This window comes from Bombina bombina, chromosome 7, assembly GCF_027579735.1.
Source record: "Bombina bombina isolate aBomBom1 chromosome 7, aBomBom1.pri, whole genome shotgun sequence".
Lineage (NCBI taxonomy): Eukaryota > Metazoa > Chordata > Amphibia > Anura > Bombinatoridae > Bombina > Bombina bombina.
This window is the reverse complement of record NC_069505.1, coordinates 512,363,143-512,383,567: the sequence shown is the minus strand read 5'-3', so window position 1 is coordinate 512,383,567 and position 20,425 is coordinate 512,363,143. Positions and strand designations below refer to the sequence as shown.

Here is a 20,425-nt window from a genome sequence, read left to right as displayed (position 1 = left end):
CAAATAAGCCATACCTAGTTCTAAATGCGGAGAGCCATTTCGTCGCCTTCTCTAATTCGTATAAGATTGTAAGCCCCACGCAAGTCCAACTTAGTGAAAATAGTAGCATTGCTTAATCTTTCGATTAATTCGGGAATTAACGGGAGTGGATTAGCGGTTTTTTTACTGTCCTTTTTATTAAGCTCCCGATAATCGATTATCGGTCTCAGAGTTGAATCTTTGTTTGTTACAAAGAACATTCCCGCTGCTGCGGGTGATGACGAAGGTCTAATAAAACCTTTCCTTAAGTTATCCTGTAAATAACAATTTTAGATGATTTAGTTCAGGTTGACTTAAGGGTGTAAAGATGTCCCACAGGTAAAAGTTGCACCAGGAATGAGTTCGATTGGGCAATCATATACTCGGTGGGGGTGGAAGTGTTTCAGCTTCAATTTTGCCTGAACACTTCTTTGAAATCTTGATAAGTTTTAGGTATTTGTAACTGTTCTGTTTCTGAGTGTAATATACTGGTTGAGGGAAACAAGTGTTTTCACAATAAGTAGAGTGAAATTTAATTGTTTAGGTTTGACCACTCTATATGAGGATTATGTGTTTTGTAACCAAAATAAACCCAATACTATTGGAAAATGGGGTGAGGGTATCACATCGAACGTTAGTATTCTGTATGTCCTTCCTTTGTGGTAACTAATATAGAATAGTGTTATGGTTATGGGGCCACTAGAAATAACAGAACCATCAATAACTATTAGCGAGACTGGGTTTTGTTTTAACACACCATAGGTATTTTATTCTGTTGTACAATAGATATGTCGATGAAGTTGCCGAAAGCTCCTGAGTCAACAATAGCGGAAGTAGAGAGTCTCCTATGGTCCCACTGCAACAGGAGAGATAAATTACAGTAAGATATAGGTTTTTCAGAATGTTTGGTTATGTTACAGTGTGTAGACTTACTCTTTTTATTCTTGCGTTAATATTGGGCAGTCCGAGACTGTATGGCTAGGATTTGCACAATACATGCAGAGTTGGTTAGTTCTGCTCCTAAGCGTTCTTCTGGAGTGAGTGGCCCCCTTAGAACTCCTATTTCCATTGGAGTGGGTTGAGCTGTATGTGGAGTTTTCTGGTGGGAGTAAGTAGGATTGCTGGATTTAAATGTTGTTTCCATATGTCCTCGTTCTGCCTTCCGTTCTCTAAGCCTTGCGGTCCGATTTGGATTGCGACCTTTCATTAAGGCTTCCAAGGTGTTAGGTAACTCTATGCGTGCCAGCTCATCTTTAACGTGGGTCAGAAAGACCTAGACGGAACTGGTTTCTGAGAGAAACCAAGCTCCAAGCTGAATCAGATGCATAAAGCTTGAATTCAGTAGTATATTCTTCTACTGATTTCTTTCCTTTGTTTAAGGTTCCTCACTTTTCTGTTCGGCAGTGAATTGAATGTCTGTGTCTCTGTACAGCTCATCCATAGCTAGAAAGAATTCAGACAATGAAATTTAAGGTGGGATCATTTGTTTCATATAATGATCTGCCCAGATTCTGGGTTCTGATCTTAGAAAAGAAATTGTAGATAAAACCCTACCCTTTCAGTAGGGTAAGTCTTGGGTTTTAAACCTATAAAGGAGATGACAGGCATTTTTGAACAGCCTATAGGATTTCCTATCACCATAAAATAAATCCGGCAAACCTGATCTGTGGTTCAGTAGTGGGGGTTTGTTGTTCTTTACCCTCCTTGATCAATTCCCTGAGTACCTGGTTTTCAACTTGTAGATCTAGTATAGCCTGAACCCATTTGGTCTACCTTTTGGCATAAGTTATACAGTGTTTGGGGAATGTCAGCTGGATCCATAATTTTTTTAATGGCTTAGTATTATGTAATAATTAGCCTCCCAGTGGTGATACTGTGGTATCTTGGAAGTAATTCAAATGCAGGTTCTGTAGCACTAATTCTAATGGGAACACACACTTTCATATGTTCTCAATTAAAACTGTGTGCCTTTATTGTATGATAGATAAATATGTATACAAATAGTTACTGGGAATGAGAATGTACAAATAATATAGTCTATCAGATATCACAGATAGTACAAAAGAAGGCCAAGATCTACAAAGTACTACAAGGTGATATACAATGACAATAGCCTCAGTATGCAGAAACCCTCCAAAGAATTAAAAGTAAAAAAAATAAACCTTCCCTGTATGGAGAAACTTTCCAGAAGATGGAATTATACTTATTTTGTATAGCAATGAAAATTGAGGTTAAGAAATGGCAAAGTATGCGAATAAGATAATGCAGCACAGTACCTTGTTTCAGCGTGTTAGGATTACACAGTTTGGCAGTTCAGAGTCACTGCTGTAGGAAGCAGGAAGGAGACTGAGTTCCGGAGCGGAGGTTTGCAGAGCTGTGAGTGACGTCAGTTTCAGCTCAATGGGAGCCGGAGTGAATGCAAGCAGGTAATGTGTGGTTTTCGGGAGGAAACGGCACAGACGAGCAATAGACAGTATCAGGCAGTAACTTATAAGATGGACAATAGTCACTTACTTAATACAGGGAGGTGCCGGAGGGTAGATGGAATACTCACCTGCAAGTAGATTTAGAGTCCATAAGTGGAGAGTGATATCCAAGGGATAAAGGATCACAGATTATAGACGATATTGCAGCCGCCGTACCAGAAGTTCCCTTGGTTGGTGATGGGTAAAACTCAGCAGACAGGCTAGGAACTAGAAGGCAGAGAAAGTATATTTTATGATCAGTAGTGCTCAGAAGAGCGAGGCTCAGTGTTACTCAGTTGTGGAATAACAAAATACTAAGCAATGAGTGCTTAGTGAACAGGTGCTTTATGGGAGAACGTAGGCATTGATTGTAGAGACAAATTAAAGGAACAGTATACCTAAATTCCCTGACAGTTATAAACACAATCTTATATTAATTTTCCTTAAAAATTGAAACCCTAATCAACCATGCATCTACTAGACCATACAATTAATATTAAATATCTGAATTCTTTTATTTAGTTACTATCCATAAACATATTGAAATATATTCGCAATAAAAGGAAATGAAACAAAATTTATATGCGTTAAAACCAACTCTTAAGATATGCTATCCTTCTTACAAAACCCAGAAAAATATACCTTCACAATTCAGCCTTATTTATTTAATACAATGGGACTAAAAACCTTTAACATCCAAGCAGTACAATTCTAAACTGTGCTCTTTCAACAATAGGATAATATATATATATTCTGCTATTTAACTGCAATTTATCTTAATACAGAATTAACTTACAATATCAGAACTTGCACAGATGATTTACTTAGCAAATCAGATACAGATTTAAACAATATATTATATATATAGGCTGTGAAATGCTAACTAAAACACACTGTTTCTTACATCTATTAAATACAAATTGACTATGCATATAACTTATCTTATAAAAAAAACTTGTATACATCACCCAACTAAACAGCAATCCAGTTTCCAATATTTTTTAACAGGTCCAATTCACCTCAGAAATTCAAAATTGGGGTAAAGCATATGGAGTCCAATTGTAGGTGTGTGCTTTTGATTAATAACTGCAGCAGTTACTCCTTTCTGGATCAGTCAACACAACAACCCTCTTTAGTCTCTATGCTGGGGTTAAATCATCTGATCTCACCCTCCCCTTTTTGATTATTTATCAGTCATTGGTGAATATTGGAAACGCCCACGGCCTTGTCCCTTTTCATTGGATTATCTTATATTTAACAGCCAAAAGGCTTTCTGGCTGTAGTTCTCTCAACATAACACCGGGTGGCAGCATTACAATTAGACAGTACAAATAAATGCAGCATGACAAAAAAATACAGTTATACATTAAAACATCTTTCTTTAAAATGTATAATAACTGCCATAATTTCTTGCACCAGTCTCTCCCAATATCAATTATAGGTGAAGCGGCATCAGATTAATTTCCTGATCGTTTTGATATGAAACATCACATTATATCTAACATTATAGTAAATAATTTATATTTCATTTAGCCTAACAGAAAATTTATATCTCATAGTCATATCACATCAAAGTAACTTCTATATCTTCATCTCACTATATTTTAAAAGATGTATTTGAAACGTTATAAACATTTATTGCACATTCATATGATATGATATTTCATTTCATGCCGGCATTCCATCTGAAATAAAATAATAAGTGTCATTAATTATTTCTTTCCAGGTCTACAAGTATTTATTTATATTCTTAAAAAACACAGAGGTTAAGTAAGATCTTTTATGTTTTCAAAACATATATATATATACACATATATATGCACATTCTTTCTATGTAGATTTGAGATTATCTGTCTGAAAAATATAGACAAAACAGAGGTTATTACACATTTTGACTGACTAAAACAGTTACCCTCCCAAGCTTAGTAAATATCCATGTAATAATAGAGAATTAGGACAATTTTCAATTTCTATATTTGATACATTCTGAGGCATGCATTCAAACAGGAAAGAAAATAAATAAATTGATGTCTATTTGCTGCCTGCTTATGTGAGCTTCCAGAGTCACACCTTAGCATTTGTCTGTGTTTTTCAAGGCCTCTACTGCTCCACATGGGGTCAATCCATGAGGAGTTGTAAAAGTCTTTAAAACAGCATATTTCCTGTTTAGCCAGCAGTGCAGATGTGTATTTGATGTAAGGGAATAATTAACACCTATGTGTATAAAAGCTGTTTCTCTATGATTTTGATCAGTTCCAAAAAGGGTAATTCAGACATTTCGTCTCCATATATTTTGTGTGGTATCACTTATCTGACAATCTTATCCCCTTAATTTGCCTTTTTATGACTCATCGTTTCTCAAACTGTAAGTTGATTATAGCAAATTTGGTAAGGGCTTCAAGTTCACACTTTAGCTAAGAATGATTCTTTTGAAGTAATCCTTAGGAGTTTCCCTGTGTAATTGAAGACGTGGGGGGTAGAACTAAACCTGTCTGTTTAGTCAGTTCTTCTGAATGCAATGAGTTATTTTCTACTGATCAGTGAAAATATCTGATCAAAGATACAGATTTATTAATCTTGAAATATGTGATCAAAATATATATTTTATTAATCTCACATATACCTTGACATATAGTTCTATTTAGATGGTTAGGTACATTAATATTTGTTACAAGTGTATATAGCACAACATGGTCTTAAGCATATATCTGCTAGGAGGGGAGATGGTTACAGTACACACATCACAATAACTAAAATGCTTTGTATAACACAATAAGACAAAACAGGCAATGTTTATGACTGAGTTTCAATTGCCACCTCAGCCTTCGGCAGCATGGAAACTCCCCAGCAGAGACTGTCTCATGACAGCTTGAACTTGTATACTTGCGGTACTAGTCACAAATTCTACACGTAGCAGGCTTTGTCATAGATTAACATAAGACAACAATGGTAGTACAATAGTTACCAGGCTGGTAAAAGTGAAAAACAGAATTAAGTCAACACAAAGCGGTAACTCATCTCGTTTAGTAGAGAATGTCCAGGCAAAAGATAGAACAGTACCAAGTCTGCATGATAGTAAGCGCAGTTAGCTGCATGTGGAGTTTAAAAGGCATAAGAACCAACTGCACCCTACATAGCTACTCCTGATTTGTCCGTTACCCGTTCTCTCCGTGGCTGCAGGTAGTACACTATCCTGTGGGAATGGGGTCTTATAGGGTCTTAAACTTATGTCGTGAAGCTGTTTAGTTCTCACCACCGAGGGTTACTCTAGGAGCTGTGAATGAATAAACCCTCGATCTACGGTCGGTCTGACAGTAGCATGGTTTTAGGGTTCGTGGATCTGGGTGAGGGGAAGATTTGTAAGACGTGCCCGTAGCTTCTCCAGCATGACTCTCTTAACAGGCCTAGGCGTATGTTGAAAATCATCAACAGGTCACTCTTTTCACATGAGCGGATTGCTCCAGCATCTATCTTCTCTCTCTCTCCCTCCCTGCCCCGTCACCGCGCCAGGGCCAACCATACAGCGCGCACTGCCGTAGACTGTCAGATCAGGTAGTGTCGCATCCGATTTCTTTCCTCTCTCCTGTAGATTAACCTCCACCTAGGCTGGCTATGTTAGATCTATCTGGATCCAGAAATCTCTGACCATGATGCTCGGTATGGGCCACATCTGTATTTCCGTTGTGGGCCTGATCGATAAGGAGCGCGCCAAGTAGGTGTTTCTCCATGAGGTCAAAGTGATCAAGAAGCAGGTTCTCAATATCTCCTAACAGTTTGATCTTGATGGCCTCCATAACTGTCAATCTTCCACTCCCTCAGACCGATACAGTCAATTCAGGCATCTGATATAAAATGCAAGAGAGGTTTTTAGTAGAAAAGGCAGTTTGAACACAACTGCTATACCCCATATGCGGGGGGGGTTACTGATTCCTTGTAGCGAGGCCGCCACCCCAGGTTCCAGCGGTCCAGATCTGGGTCTAGCTTTCATAAAACTCTGCAGATTTGATATCATTGGAATCCACAGTATGTGGGCTGTTTATATTTACCAATGCTTTTGGTCTAAGTTGCAGAATGGGCTCAATAACCGGCGGGTTAGGAACATCCAACTCAGAGCCACAGATATTGCGACCTAACATGGCCGCTGCCTAGACACGCCCCCGCCTATACATTTTTTGATATTATTTTGTTGTCTTGGGAAGTTTTTTATTAGCTTTCTTCTGCTCATAGAGTCTCTGAACTATTGGCTTTACAGTGTGATCCGCCTTATCTCATTCCATGCGGTTAGGGCGGTTCTTCGTTCCAATTTGGGATTCCTTCCTAAGGTAGTTTCGGACCTCAAAATCAATTGGATATTGTCGTTCCTTTTTGTGCCCCAATCCTTCTTCTCAGAAGGATCCGTCTGTTACTCTATTGGATGAGTGAGTGTTCTAAAATCCTATCTCCAAGCTGCTAAGTATTTTCTGTCTTTTTATAGTATTTGCTAGCAGACATAAGGGCTATAAAACCACATCAACTTCTCTTTCCTTTTGGTTGAGGAGTGTCCTTGTTGACTTATGAGTCATCTGGACAACAGTCTCCTGAGAGGATTAAGGCTCAATCATCTTGTGCTGTTTCTTCTTACTGGGCCTTTAAAAATGAGGTTTCGGGTGAGCAAGCTTGCAAGGCGACCCTTTTGGTCCCTGTTGTATACTTTTTCCAAATTTTTGAACATTCAATGTTTTTTGACTCAGCTGAGGCTTCCTTTGGGAGAAAGGTTCTTCAAGGGGTGGTGCCCTCAGTTTAGGCCCACCTGTTTCTCCCCTCCCTTTCCATTCTGTGTCCTCTAGCTTGGGTATTGGTTCCCACTAGTAATTAGAATGGATTTGTGGACTCTCCATGCCATTGGAAAAGAAAACAAAATTTATGCTTACCTGATAAATTATTTTCTTTCCTGGCATGGAAGAGTCCACGACCCACCCCTTATGTAAATTCAAGATGGCTTATTATTTTTGTTTCTTCTAGACTTCAGTCACCTCTATACCCTTTGTGTCCTCTTCTCTTTCCATATTTCTTCGGGCTGAATGACAGAGTTTATGGGAAGTGGGTGGGATACGCAAAGATTTGCTGGCGTGTTCTTTGCCTCCTCCTGGTGGCCAGGAGTTGATTCCGACTAGTAAATAGAATGAATTTGTGGACTCTCCATGCCAGGAAGAAAATAATTTATCAGGTAAGCTTAAATTTAGTTTTTTCCACTTTGAAACACTTGCATTATTTGCAAGTTTTAAAATTTCAATGAGCACTAGGCCTCAAAAAGCTTTTTTTGCCCCCTTTACACCTAGTTGAGCTGGGTGTAATTTGTTTCATGTATCGACAGCCTCTGACAGTGTATTAACAGTTTGCACTCATAGGAAAATGTTAGCGTTTAAAAGACCAGTAAATTAAGTAGATTTGCATAACCAGCAAATGCATGATAAAAAGACAATGCAATAACATTTAGTTTGAACTTTAAATGAGTAGTAGAGATTTTTTTCTGACAGATTTCAAAGTTATATCGTATTTTCACTCCTCCTGTATCATGTGACAGCCATCAGCCAATCACAAATGCATATACGTATAGTCTGTAAACTCTTGAACATGCTCAGTAGGAGCTGGTGACTCAAAAAGTGTAAATATAAAAAGACTGCACACATTTTGTTATGAAAGTAACTGGGAAAGTTGTTTAAACTACTGCTCTATCTGAATCATGAAAGTTTAATTTTGACTTGAGTGTTCCTTTTATGTAGCGGTCAGCAACCCAGATGTTTTTGAACTACATTTCCCATGATGCTGAGATACTCTTAGGCTGTCCTGAGCATCATGGGAATTGTAGTTCCAAAACGTCTGGGGTGCCAATGTTGCTGACCCCTGCTTTTAAGGCTTCTAATAATTTCTATGAGACGCGGAAAAAAAAAATATTGTGGTATAAACGCTCCATCGGAAGCAGTCAATACACAAAATTGCTTCCGACAGCATATTTATCTGTTTGCAACCTCACGCATACCAAATTACGGCTCAATGGAAACGATTTCTAAGTTTACACAAGTGCTCAGAATGCGACCATGATGAGATAAAGAATTTGACAACAGTATACAGGCACGTGATGCGAGTGGTCAGTGAGTCTGATGTTACTTTTAAATTTCACTCTTGCAGCGTGTGACTAACTCACTAACAGCGAGTGACATGACCGGGGACAAGACGACAACAGGGAGAATACTGAACCACACCCGGCAGATCACGTACCTGCTGACAGGGGAGTGAGAGCTGATGGAATATATCATAATAAGAGCTGTGTGTCCTTGTGACTGGCTGTATTTGTTTTTTCGTTTTTCATTGGAGGAGCCTAAATTATATGTACTTGTATATATACATTAAAGTGAATGTAAACTTTAATTAATTAAAGCTCAGTATCAAAAAATAGTGGTAGTTTAATTCACTGAAGTCTACAAAGACGCTTATTTTTTAAAATAGTTACCTTGCGTTATAGTAAACATAACGCTGATCCTCCGCGCTGCAACTGCAGCTTTTTTAAGCATATGGATGACAGATCCGGCTTCCCCTCCGATCGCAGAGCTGGATGCCAAATGGAAGCACGCAAACGATTGGAGGAAGCCAGATTTGCCTTCGATCTGCTAAAGAAAGCAGGAGATGTGGGCGGAGGATCGGCACTATGTTTGCCATATCGCAAAAGGTAAGTATTTTAAAAGTAAACGTATTTGGTAAACTTTTAATGAATTAAAGTGTCCCTGTTTTAAGATAGTTTTTTGATACTGAGCTTTAAAATCATTAAAGTTTACAATCAGTTTAACAATCACTGGTAATCTGAAAATTAAACTTCCATATAAATAAATATTACATAAACGCCAAAAATATTCAAGTTTTAAACATCAGATTTTCAGCATTTCTAATCAAAACTGCCACATTTCAAAGAAATTTGTTTATGTAAAGAAAAGTTACAATCATCTTAAAAACAGGTCCCAATACTTTAGGGGTTAAAAAACCAGTAAATACAATATAATTGCATAATAAAAAGAAAATGCAATAGCACTTACAGGGAGTGCAGAATTATTAGGCAAATGAGTATTTTGACCACATCATCCTCTTTATGCATGTTGTCTTACTCCAAGCTGTATAGGCTCGAAAGCCTACTACCAATTAAGCATATTAGGTGATTGCATCTCTGTAATGAGAAGGGGGTGTGGTCTAATGACATCAACACCCTATATCAGGTGGTGCATAATTATTAGGCAACTTCCTTTCCTTTGGCAAAATGGGTCAAAAGAAGGAACTTGACAGGCTCAGAAAAGTAAAAAATAGTGAGATATCTTGCAGAGGGATGCAGCACTCTTAAAATTGCAAAGCTTCTGAAGCGTGATCATCGAACAATCAAGCCTTCATTCAAAATAGTCAACAGGGTCGCAAAAAGCGTGTGGAAAAACCAAGGCGCAAAATAACTGCCATGAACTGAGAAAAGTCAAGCGTGCAGCTGCCAAGATGCCACTTGCCACCAGTTTGGCCATATTTCAGAGCTGCAACATCACTGGAGTGCCCAAAAGCACAAGGGGTGTGCAATACTCAGAGACATGGCCAAGGTAAGAAAGGCTGAAGACGACCACCACTGAACAAGACGCACAAGCTGAAACATCAAGACTGGGCAAAGAAATATCTCAAGACTGATTTTTCTAAGGTTATTATGGACTGATGAAATGAGAGTGAGTCTTGATGGGCCAGATGGATGGGCCCGTGCTGGATTGGTAAAGGGCAGAGAGCTCCAGTTCCGACTCAGACGCCAGCAAGGTGGAGGTGGAGTACTGGTTTGGGCTGGTATCATCAAAGATGAGCTTGTGGGGCCTTTTCGGGTTGAGGATGGAGCCAAGCTCAACTCCCAGTCCTACTGCCAGTTTCTGGAAGACACCTTCTTCAAGCAGTGGTACAGGAAGAAGTCTGCATCCTTCAAGAAAAACATGATTTTCATGCAGGACAATGCTCCATCACACGCGTCCAAGTACTCCACAGCGTGGCTGGCAAGAAAGGGTATAAAAGAAGAAAATCTAATGACATAGCCTCCTTATATATATATATAAATAATTGAAATGGGTATATATTTGTTTTTTGTTAAGTTGCCTAATAATTATGCACAGTAATAGTCACCTGCACACACAGATATCCTCCTAAAATAGCTATAACTAAAAACAAACTAAAAACTACTTCCAAAACTATTCGGCTTTGATATTAATGAGTTTTTTGGGTTCATTGAGAACATGGTTGTTGTTCAATAATAAAATGAATCCTCAAAAATACAACTTGCCTAATAATTCTGCACTCCCTGTAGTCTGAATTGAAAATAATTAGTATTTTGTAGTTATTTCTGTTTCCCCTTCCCTCCCGTATCATGTGACAGCCATCAGCCAATCACAAATGCATATATGTATATACTTTAAACTCTTGCACATGCTTAGTAGGAGTTGGTAGGAGTTTAAAAACAAATACAAAAGTGGAATAAGGGTATCCAAATGTCCCCCTATACAAGCAACGCGTTTCTCGGCGCTATAAGGCTGTTTCCTCAGGCATAGTATACACCTGCTTTATATAGCTCCTACCTAACTCAAATGAACCATATCCTCCCTTTTAGGGGGCGTGCTCTCTAACTGATTAGTTGCATACACCTGCATATTCAGGCTGCGCTGTGCAAGATGTTCTAAGTATGTGTCCGTTTTTGTCAGTGCAAGCTGTTGAAAGTATGTGTCCAGTTTTTCCCCCCACACACTCTAGTTTGTTTGTGTACACAGCATATTACACTTACGTCCGTGTTTTATTTATGCTAAATTTTATTTAGCCAATGGATGCTCTAGCCTATGTAGGAAGTGAATTTTAGTTTAAGGGGCCTATCACAGCGGAGGTGTGTCCATCCTCATCACACCACTCCATCTCTGTGCCTATATGATAGGCTGCTGTGTACTCTGCCCCTCAATACTACCATATGATAGGCATTTATAATTCATCAACAGTGTTACTGACTAAGGGAAATGATCACCGCAATAAGCGCAAAACACATTACAATGCCCCAACCCGAGTGTCATTACTACTCGATGTCACACCTGTCATGCAAATTTCCATGACCATACACCACAAATCCAAATGGGCAGAGAAGTGTACATATACCACATACAGTGCCCAAATAACATTGATACACTATTTGAATAGTGGTACCCTATCCATACCTCACGATAGACCTTCCCTCAAATATACAAACTGATAAACCCATAGCTTATAACTAAGCCGGTTCCCCATCAAAGCCTGATATACACCAATGTGGGTAATGTCCGCAAAACCTATCTATGTATAGATGACTATCTGCCCCAAACCCGAACAGAGGCACAAAACAGATACTACAGCCCCAATAGTGTCAGTGTGAAAGGGTGTTAACGTGTAATGTGTGATTGAATGGATTAGTTATGTGTTTATATTAGTAAATAAATATACAATTGGGTTAACCTTTTCTGTGCAGAGTCCTCCTACTCACATACTAGAATTGTTTGTTAAAAGTTTTGCCAATAGCGCAAATAGAGAAATGTCTATTGCATATTTTAGGCAATGTACTGTTAGCAGTTGTAGAAGGTATTAGGGACTCAAGAGAGTGAGATCTACATTATGTGGTTGGAGCCATGCTGAGAAGAGGAGGGGGTCAAGTATGGATAGTGAACAGGATAATGGGTGTGTTTGGTGGTTCTGTTGCATTTCTGGGTAGTTCATGGGTGTGTCTGTGTGGTCTATGGTTGGAGGCTAAGTGAAATTCTGCAAATAGGGACACATGCCTGTCTCAGAGGGACAGAGTCTATGGGCGTCCGCAGAAATGTTTTCCAGGGGGAGCAATAAAGTGGAATATGCCCAGGACAATGCCCAAAATGCTAATAGTTGTAGTTGACTAGTGTACTATGCATTTTGGAGTCAATATATGCTAAACTTTAATACACTTTTACACATTTTGGGCCAGATTATGAGTGGAGGGCAAAATTGAGTTTTCGTAAATTCAATATTTACTATCCACTCGTAATAATAGCGCACACAATTGTGCGCTGGTATTAGAGGTGAGGCGCAATGCAAATGCGACCTCGGGTTTGCATTGCAGGGAAGCTTTGCTCTCACGAGAGCGCACTTCCATAGGCTTAAATGGGAGCCTCATTCTCATGCAGTGAGACACGGCTGAGAACCTAGCGCATCGAAAGGGGTAAGTAGCACAGCGATGGGCAGCAAATGTGTTAATATGTGTATATACACTTATTAACACATAAATATAGATAGGTATATAAGCGTATACATATATATTTTGAGTGATAACGCAGTCCTTATAGACTGCAATGTAAAGGCACTTTATAGTGCCATTTTTTTTCTTACACCCCATACCCGCGAACGTTAGCCCCCAAAAACTGCTTTGTGCAGTTAATTTAAAAAAATATTAAAGATGCTGAGATGTAGTCAGATGACCTATTAATCTCAAAAGTCTCCATACACAGGAGTGAGACCAGAATGTGGACAATAACTGAACAGTTTTTAAAAAGTCACAAAACTTTATATCTACAGTTCATATGGAAATAAATAACAGAACAAATGTACTAAATTATGCAGTTCAACTATATACTAACGTGAACTAAGACTGGTACAAGTAGGCGCTACTAGATTGAGACGCCGACTTGTACCGGTATTAGCAAACATACGGCTAGATTACGAGTTATGCGTTAGGGTAAAAAAACAGCGTTAGGAAGTTCTAACGCTGCTTTTTTACGCCCGCTGGTATAACGAGTCTTGAAGGTTTAGGGTCATTGCACACTTCTTTGGCTTTACCGCAAAACGACTTACGTAAACTTCGTAAAGTCTTTTTTCTATGGGACATCCACAGCGCCAGTATTACGAGTCTGTCCTGGGAGGCCAAAAAGTGAGCGGTACACCCTACCCTGTCAAGAGTCCTAACACATTTAAAAGTCAGTAGTTATGAGTTTTATGGTACAACGCCGTAACATAAAACTCATAACTAAAGTGCTAAAAAGTACACTAACACCCATAAACTACCTATTAACCCCTAAACCGAGGCCCTCCCGCATCGCAAACACTATAATTAAAATTTTTAAACCCCTAATCTGCTGCTCCGGACACCGCCGCCACCTACATTATATTTATGAATCCCTAATCTGCTGCCCCCAACATCGCTGACACCTACATTATAATTATTAACCCCTAATCTGCCGCTCTGGACACCGCCACCACCTACATTATATGTATTAACCCCTAATCTGCTGCCCCCAACATCGCCGACACCTACATACTATTTATTAACCCCTAATCTGCCGTCCCCAACGTTGCCGCCACTATATTAAAGTTATTAACCCCTAAACCTAAGTCTAACCCTAACCCTAACTTAAATATAATTACAATAAATCTAAATAAATATTACTATCATTAACTAAATTATTCCTATTTAAAACTAAATACCTGTAAAATAAACCCTAAGATAGCTACAATATAACTAATAGTTACATTGAAGCTATTTTAGGGTTTATTTTTATTTTACAGGCAAGTTTGTATTTATTTTAACTAGGTAGAATAGTTATTAAATAGTTATTAACTATTTAATAACTACCTAGCTAAAATAAATACAAAATTACCTCTAAAATAAAACCTAACCTAAGTTACAATAACACCTAACACTACACTATAATTAAATAAATAAATTAACTAAATTAAATACAATTACCTAAATTAAATTAAATTAGCTAAAGTACAAAAAACAAACAAGCAGTAAATTACAGAAAATAATAAACAAATTACAGATATTTAAACTAATTACACCTAATCTAATAGCCCTATTAAAATAAAAAAAGCCCCCCCAAAATAAAAAAAAATCTAGCCTAAACTAAACTACCAATAGCCCTTAAAAGGGCCTTTTGCGGGGCATTGCCCCAAAGTAATCGGCTCTTTTACCTGTAAAAAAAAATACAAACAACCCCCCCAACAGTAAAACCCACCACTCACACAACCAACCTCCCCAAATAAAATACTATCTAAAAAAACCTAAGCTCCCCATTGCCCTGAAAAGGGCATTTGGATGGGCATTGCACTTAAAAGGCAGTTAGCTCTATTGCAGCCCAAAGTCCCTAACCTAAAAATAAAACCCACCCAATACACCCTTAAAAAAAACGTAACACTAACCCCTGAAGATCGACTTACCGGGGAGAAGTCTTCTACCAAGCCGGCCGAAGTCCTCAACGAAGCCGGGAGAAGTCTTCATCCAAGCCGGGCGAAGTGGTCCTCCAGACGGGCAGAAGTCTTCATCCAGACGGCATCTTCTATCTTCATCCATCCGGTGCGGAGCGGGTCCATCTTCAATACATCCGACGTGGAGCATCCTCTTCATCCGACGACTAAATCTGAATGAAGGTACCTTTTAAGTGACGTCATCCAAGATGGCATTCCCTTAGATTCTAGCGCTGCGGAATCTGTTGGTGCTCTTCAAATAACCGATAATAATAAATAATAATAAAAAAATTCCGATATGTGGCTGATTGGAACAGGAATTGGAATCGGAATTAAGGTAGAAAAATCCTATTGGCTGATGCAATTTGCCAATAGGATTGAAGTTCAATCCTATTGGCTGATTGCATCAGCCAATAAGATTTTTTCTACCTTAATTCCGATTGGCTGATGTATTGGGTGGGTTTTATTTTTAGGTTAGGGACTTTGGGCTGCAATAGAGCTAACTGCCCTTTTAAGGGCAATGCCCATCCAATGCCCTTTTCAGGGCAATGGGGAGCTTAGGTTTTTTTAGATAGTATTTTATTTGGGGGTTGGTTGTGTGGGTGGTGGGTTTTACTGTTGGGGGGGTTGTTTGTATTTTTTTTACAGGTAAAAGAGCTGATTACTTTGGGGCAATGCCCCGCAAAAGGCCCTTTTAAGGGCTATTGGTAGTTTAGTTTAGGCTAGGCTAGGGTTTTTTTTTATTATTTTGGGGGGGCATTTTTATTTTAATAGGGCTATTAGATTAGGTGTAATTAGTTTAAATATCTGTAATTTGTTTATTATTTTTCTGTAATTTAGTGTTTTTTTTGTACTTTAGCTAATTTAATTTAATTTAGGTAATTGTATTTAATTTAGTTAATTTAATTATAGTGTAGTGTTAGGTGTTATTGTAACTTAGGTTAGGTTTTATTTTACAGGTACTTTTGTATTTATTTTAGCTAGGTAGTTATTAAATAGTTAATAACTATTTAATAACTATTCTACCTAGTTAAAATAAATACAAACTTGCCTATAAAATAAAAATAAACCCTAAGATAGCTACAATGTAACTATTCGTTATATTGTAACTATCTTAGGGTTTATTTTACAGGTAATTATTTAGTTTTAAATAGGAATGATTTAGTTAATGATAGTAATATTTATTTAGATTTATTGTAATTATATTTAAGTAGGGGGTGTTAGGGTTAGGGGTTAGACTTAGGTTAGGGGTTATTAACTTTAATATAGTGGCGGCGACGTTGGGGGCGGCAGATTAGGGGTTAATAAATGTTGGTAGGTGCGGCGACATTGGGGGCGGCAGTTTAGGGGTTAATAAATAGTATGTAGGTTGCGGCGACATTGGGGGCGGCAGATTAGGGGTTAATAAATAGTATGTAGGTGTCGGCGATGTTGGGGGCAGCAGATTAGGGGTTAATACATATAATGTAGGTGGCGGCGGTGTCCAGAGCGGCAGATTAGGGGTTAATAATTATAATGTAGGTGTCGGGGGTGGCAGATTAGGGGTTAATAAGTGTAAGATTAGGGGTGTTTAGACTCGGGGTTCATGTTATGGTGTTAGGTGTATACATAACTTTTTTATTTCCCCATAGGAATCAATGGGGCTGCGTTACTGAGTTTTATGCTGCATTTTTGCAGGTGTTAGACTTTTCTCAGCCGGCTCTCCCGTTGATTCCTATGGGGAAATCGTGCACGAGCACGGACGGCCAGCTCACCGCTGACTTAAGTAGCGCTGGTATTGGAGTGCGGTAATGAGCAAAATTTTGCTCAACGCTCACTTCTTGTCTTAACGACGGGTTTCTGAAAACTTGCAATTACCAGCGCTGCAGGTAAGTGAGCGGTGAGACAAAACTGCTCGTTAGCACCGCATAGCCTCTAACGCAAAACTCGTATCTGGGCCATACTTTTTTCAAGAAGACTTAATCTAGGATATTATAGTTCCCCTGTTAGACTAAATTATCATTATTATATATTTTACATAAACTATTATTTTACAGACCGTTTAACCACCTTTTAAAAGTATCAGAATAAAAGTGAAGTTTTTACCTATACAGATAGTAGAACTGTAAATAATAAATTGGAACATCCCCTCCTACCCCATGTAACTTATTATAGTTTAATGGCATGAGGGAAAGTTTTTACATTTACTGAACCTCAACATCAGAATCTTACTCATCATTACCACAAATAGGGATGAGCTGTCCATTCCCTGGCAGATGATGTACTTCATAACCATGAGGTTATACAAGGTGAACATTGATTTATCACCTAGGTCTCTTTAAAACGTTATCACACTATATACATTTGTTTCTTCCTTTATACACATGTGTACGAACTACCACTGAAGCGCTTTTTAACCCACTCGCTTTGGACTTTGTTCATATATATATATATATATACAGTATATATATATATATATATATAGATAGATAGATAGATAGATAGATAGATAGATTAAAGGTTTTATAAAGCACAGTACTTGTAGAAACAGGCAACTGAGCTGGAGGCGCACAGTTGTGAAGGTAGTAGAGGAAAGCTGCTGGAATAAACAATATGTAGTGTAAAGAGATTGCCCTCTGAACTCTAGACACAAGAGGAGAAATACGTGGAGAAGATTAGGTAAATTCTACAGCGCTAATCCCTGTTTTATTAAGGAATTTAGTTAGACCTATTTAAATAAAACCAGTAATAACAACAGATGTGTAGTATTAAAATGCAGCCTATACACACAATCTGAATACAAGAAATTTATATATCAAATTTCATTCCAAAATGTATATCGTCCATACAGTCTATGCGATATTCAACAGTATTTAAAACAATATTCAAAACAAGAATATATCAGTAGCACTTCTAATGGGGAATCCTTAAGCGGTCTCTCAGTTCACTTACTTCTGTATCCTCAATCATATGAGGTAAGTGATAGATGCTAAGACAAGTCCGGTGTGGAACCAAATTCCTTCAGATTGGGCCAATTTCTTAACTTTTCCTCAGTGCCACTCAGCGTTACCCCTGCTTTTTCTCTCTTCACACGATTGGTCCTCTTTCCACAGAAAACTCCCGAATTTATGATTAGGAATGAAAAAGGAGACCAAACATAGTGTGAGACCAAAATAAAAATGGTACTCACAAGTCTGTCCTCAAACACATGAGGTATAGATACAATGCATAGAAGATAAAAATCAGAGTACAGCCGGAACTCCGTGCCCGCGGGACACCACAGTAGAACCGAGCAGTATACAGCGTATTGGAACAGCCAGATTCAACACCCAGGTAGCCTGACGCATTTCAAAGTCTAGAGTGACTTCTTCATCCTCTGATGAAGAAGTCACTCTAGACTTTGAAACGCGTCAGGGTGTTGAATCTGGCTAGATTGCCAGGTGAGCCCAATTAAAGGAAAAACTACTAAAGGAGGGTGTTCCACATTATTAAGCAGAGCACCATTTTCAAGCAATATGAGGAAGAAAAAGGATCTCTCTGCTGCCGAAAAGAGTGAAATAGTTCAATGCCTTGGACAAGGTATGAAAACATTAGATATTTCACGAAAACTTAAGCGTGATCATCGCACTATTAAGAGATTTGTGGCTGATTCAGAGCACAGACGGGTTTGTGCAGATAAAGGCACATTGAGGAAGATTTCTGCCAGATCCATGCATCGGATCAAGAGAGCAGCTGCTAAAATACCATTAAATAGCAGCAAACAGATATTTGAAGCTGCTGGTGCCTCTGGAGTCCCACGGACATCAAGGTGTAGAGTCCTCCAGAGTCTTGCAACTGTACATAAACCTTCCATTCGGCCACCACTAACCAATGCTCACAAGCAGAAACGGCTGCATTGGGCAGAAAAATACATGAAGACTAATTTTCAAACAGTCCTGTTCACTGATGAGTGCCGTGCAACCCTGGATGGTCCAGATGGATGGAGTAGTGGATGGCCACCCTGTTACAACAAGGCTGCGACGTCAGCAAGGCGGTGGTGGAGTCAAGTTTTTGGGCTGGAATCATGGGAAGAGAGCTGGTCGGGGCCCCTTTAGGGTCCACGAAGGTGTAAATATGACCTCTGCAAAGTATGTGGAGTTCCTGACTGACCACTTCCTTTCCTGGTACAGAAGGAAGAACTATGCTTTCCGTAATAAAATCATCTTCATGCATGACAATGCACCATCTCATGCTGCAAAGAATACCTCTGCATCAATGGCTGCTATGGGGATAAAAGGAGAGAAAGTCATGGTGTGGCCTCCATCCTCCCCTGACCTCAATCCTATTGAGAACCTTTGGCGCATCCTCAAGCAAAAGATCTATGAGGGTGGGAGGCAGTTTACATCCAAACAGCAGCTCTGGGAGGCTATTCTGACATCTTGCAAACAAATTCAAGCAGAAACTGTCCAAAAACTCACAAGTTCAATGGATGCAAGACTTGTGAAGCTGCTATCAAATAAGGGGTCCTATGTTAAAATGTAACGTGATCTGTTAAAATGTTTAAAAAGTTAAAATGCTGTTCAAAGTTTGATTGAAATAGCTTTTGATTTCAGTAAATATGCTGCAAACACAACAAATGACAATTGTCAGTTCTTTACAACCTATAAAGTGTTTTGAAACTTACTGTGCGTAATAATTTGGAACAGTGCATTGTAAGTTTTTTATTTTGAAAAAAAATACTGTTATCATTAAGAGGTTTGTTGAATAAAATTTGAATTGTACTCTTAATAGTTGATAACATGAGAATTATGCTGACTGTTGCTTACATCAATTATTTAGGTAAATGAGAAATATATCATTGGCATAATAATTTGGAACAGGGTGTAAAGGTAAACACAAGCGCTAAAAGATCCTATGATTCTAAGCCCATTTAGTAAAGGTTTGATGTAACTTATGGCAAATATATAATCAAATGCAAATATGAAATGTCAAACCAAATTCACAAAGTAAGACGAATTTGTGCTGCTTCTAAAGATACAGTGTACCCTTTACACAGAGGTAAAATATAAAAAAGCAAGCGAAATCACATAGATGTGCACAAAAATAAATGTCTTTATGTGAAAAAAAGTCTTTAAAGGATTCAGGAATTTCAATCTAGGAACAATATCACTGTTCCGCTTCAATCCAAATGATTACTGTGCAAAAAGCAAATTACACATAAGTATGCTCACCAGACTTCACCTCAATCCTATGAGGTAAGTAAAAGGCTGAATTCCAGATAGGCACAGGAGCCAGGTCCCACTGTCTGGTCTGGTCCTCTTTGCGGCATTATAGGATACTTGTATAGTTGTCTTCAGTCTGATTCACCTTGTAAGAAAAGGAAAATTATAACCCTTATTGCTCACAATTTCTTCATTTCTCAATAGTAAGTGGGACTTGCAAGTGAGCGCGCATCGGGCATGTGCACACACAACTGACAGTAGTTGAAGGCTAATTGTTTACACGTAGGGGCCGAATTATCAAGCTCCGAATGGAGCTTGATGCCCCTGTTTCCGCACGAGCCTTTAGGCTCGCCGGAAACAGCAGTTATAAAGCAGCGGTGTTAAGACCGCTGCTCCATAACTGATCCACCTGCTCTGAGACTGCAGACATCAATCCGCCCAATCCTATACGATCGGGCTGCTAGCGGCCAATCTGTAGGGGGCGGCATTGCACAAGCG

At 38.7% G+C, this 20,425-nt stretch overlaps 1 protein-coding gene across 1 annotated transcript in view; it reads left to right on the top strand.

Moving 5' to 3' along the window:
• LOC128666921 (zinc finger protein OZF-like) overlaps positions 1–20,425 on the top strand; it is a 124,126-nt gene that overhangs the window by 31,757 nt on the left and 71,944 nt on the right. The window contains exon 3 of the mRNA XM_053721739.1: positions 8,652–8,756. Coding sequence (XP_053577714.1) covers positions 8,652–8,756 — 105 coding nt within the window. The remainder of the gene's footprint in view (positions 1–8,651; positions 8,757–20,425) is intronic.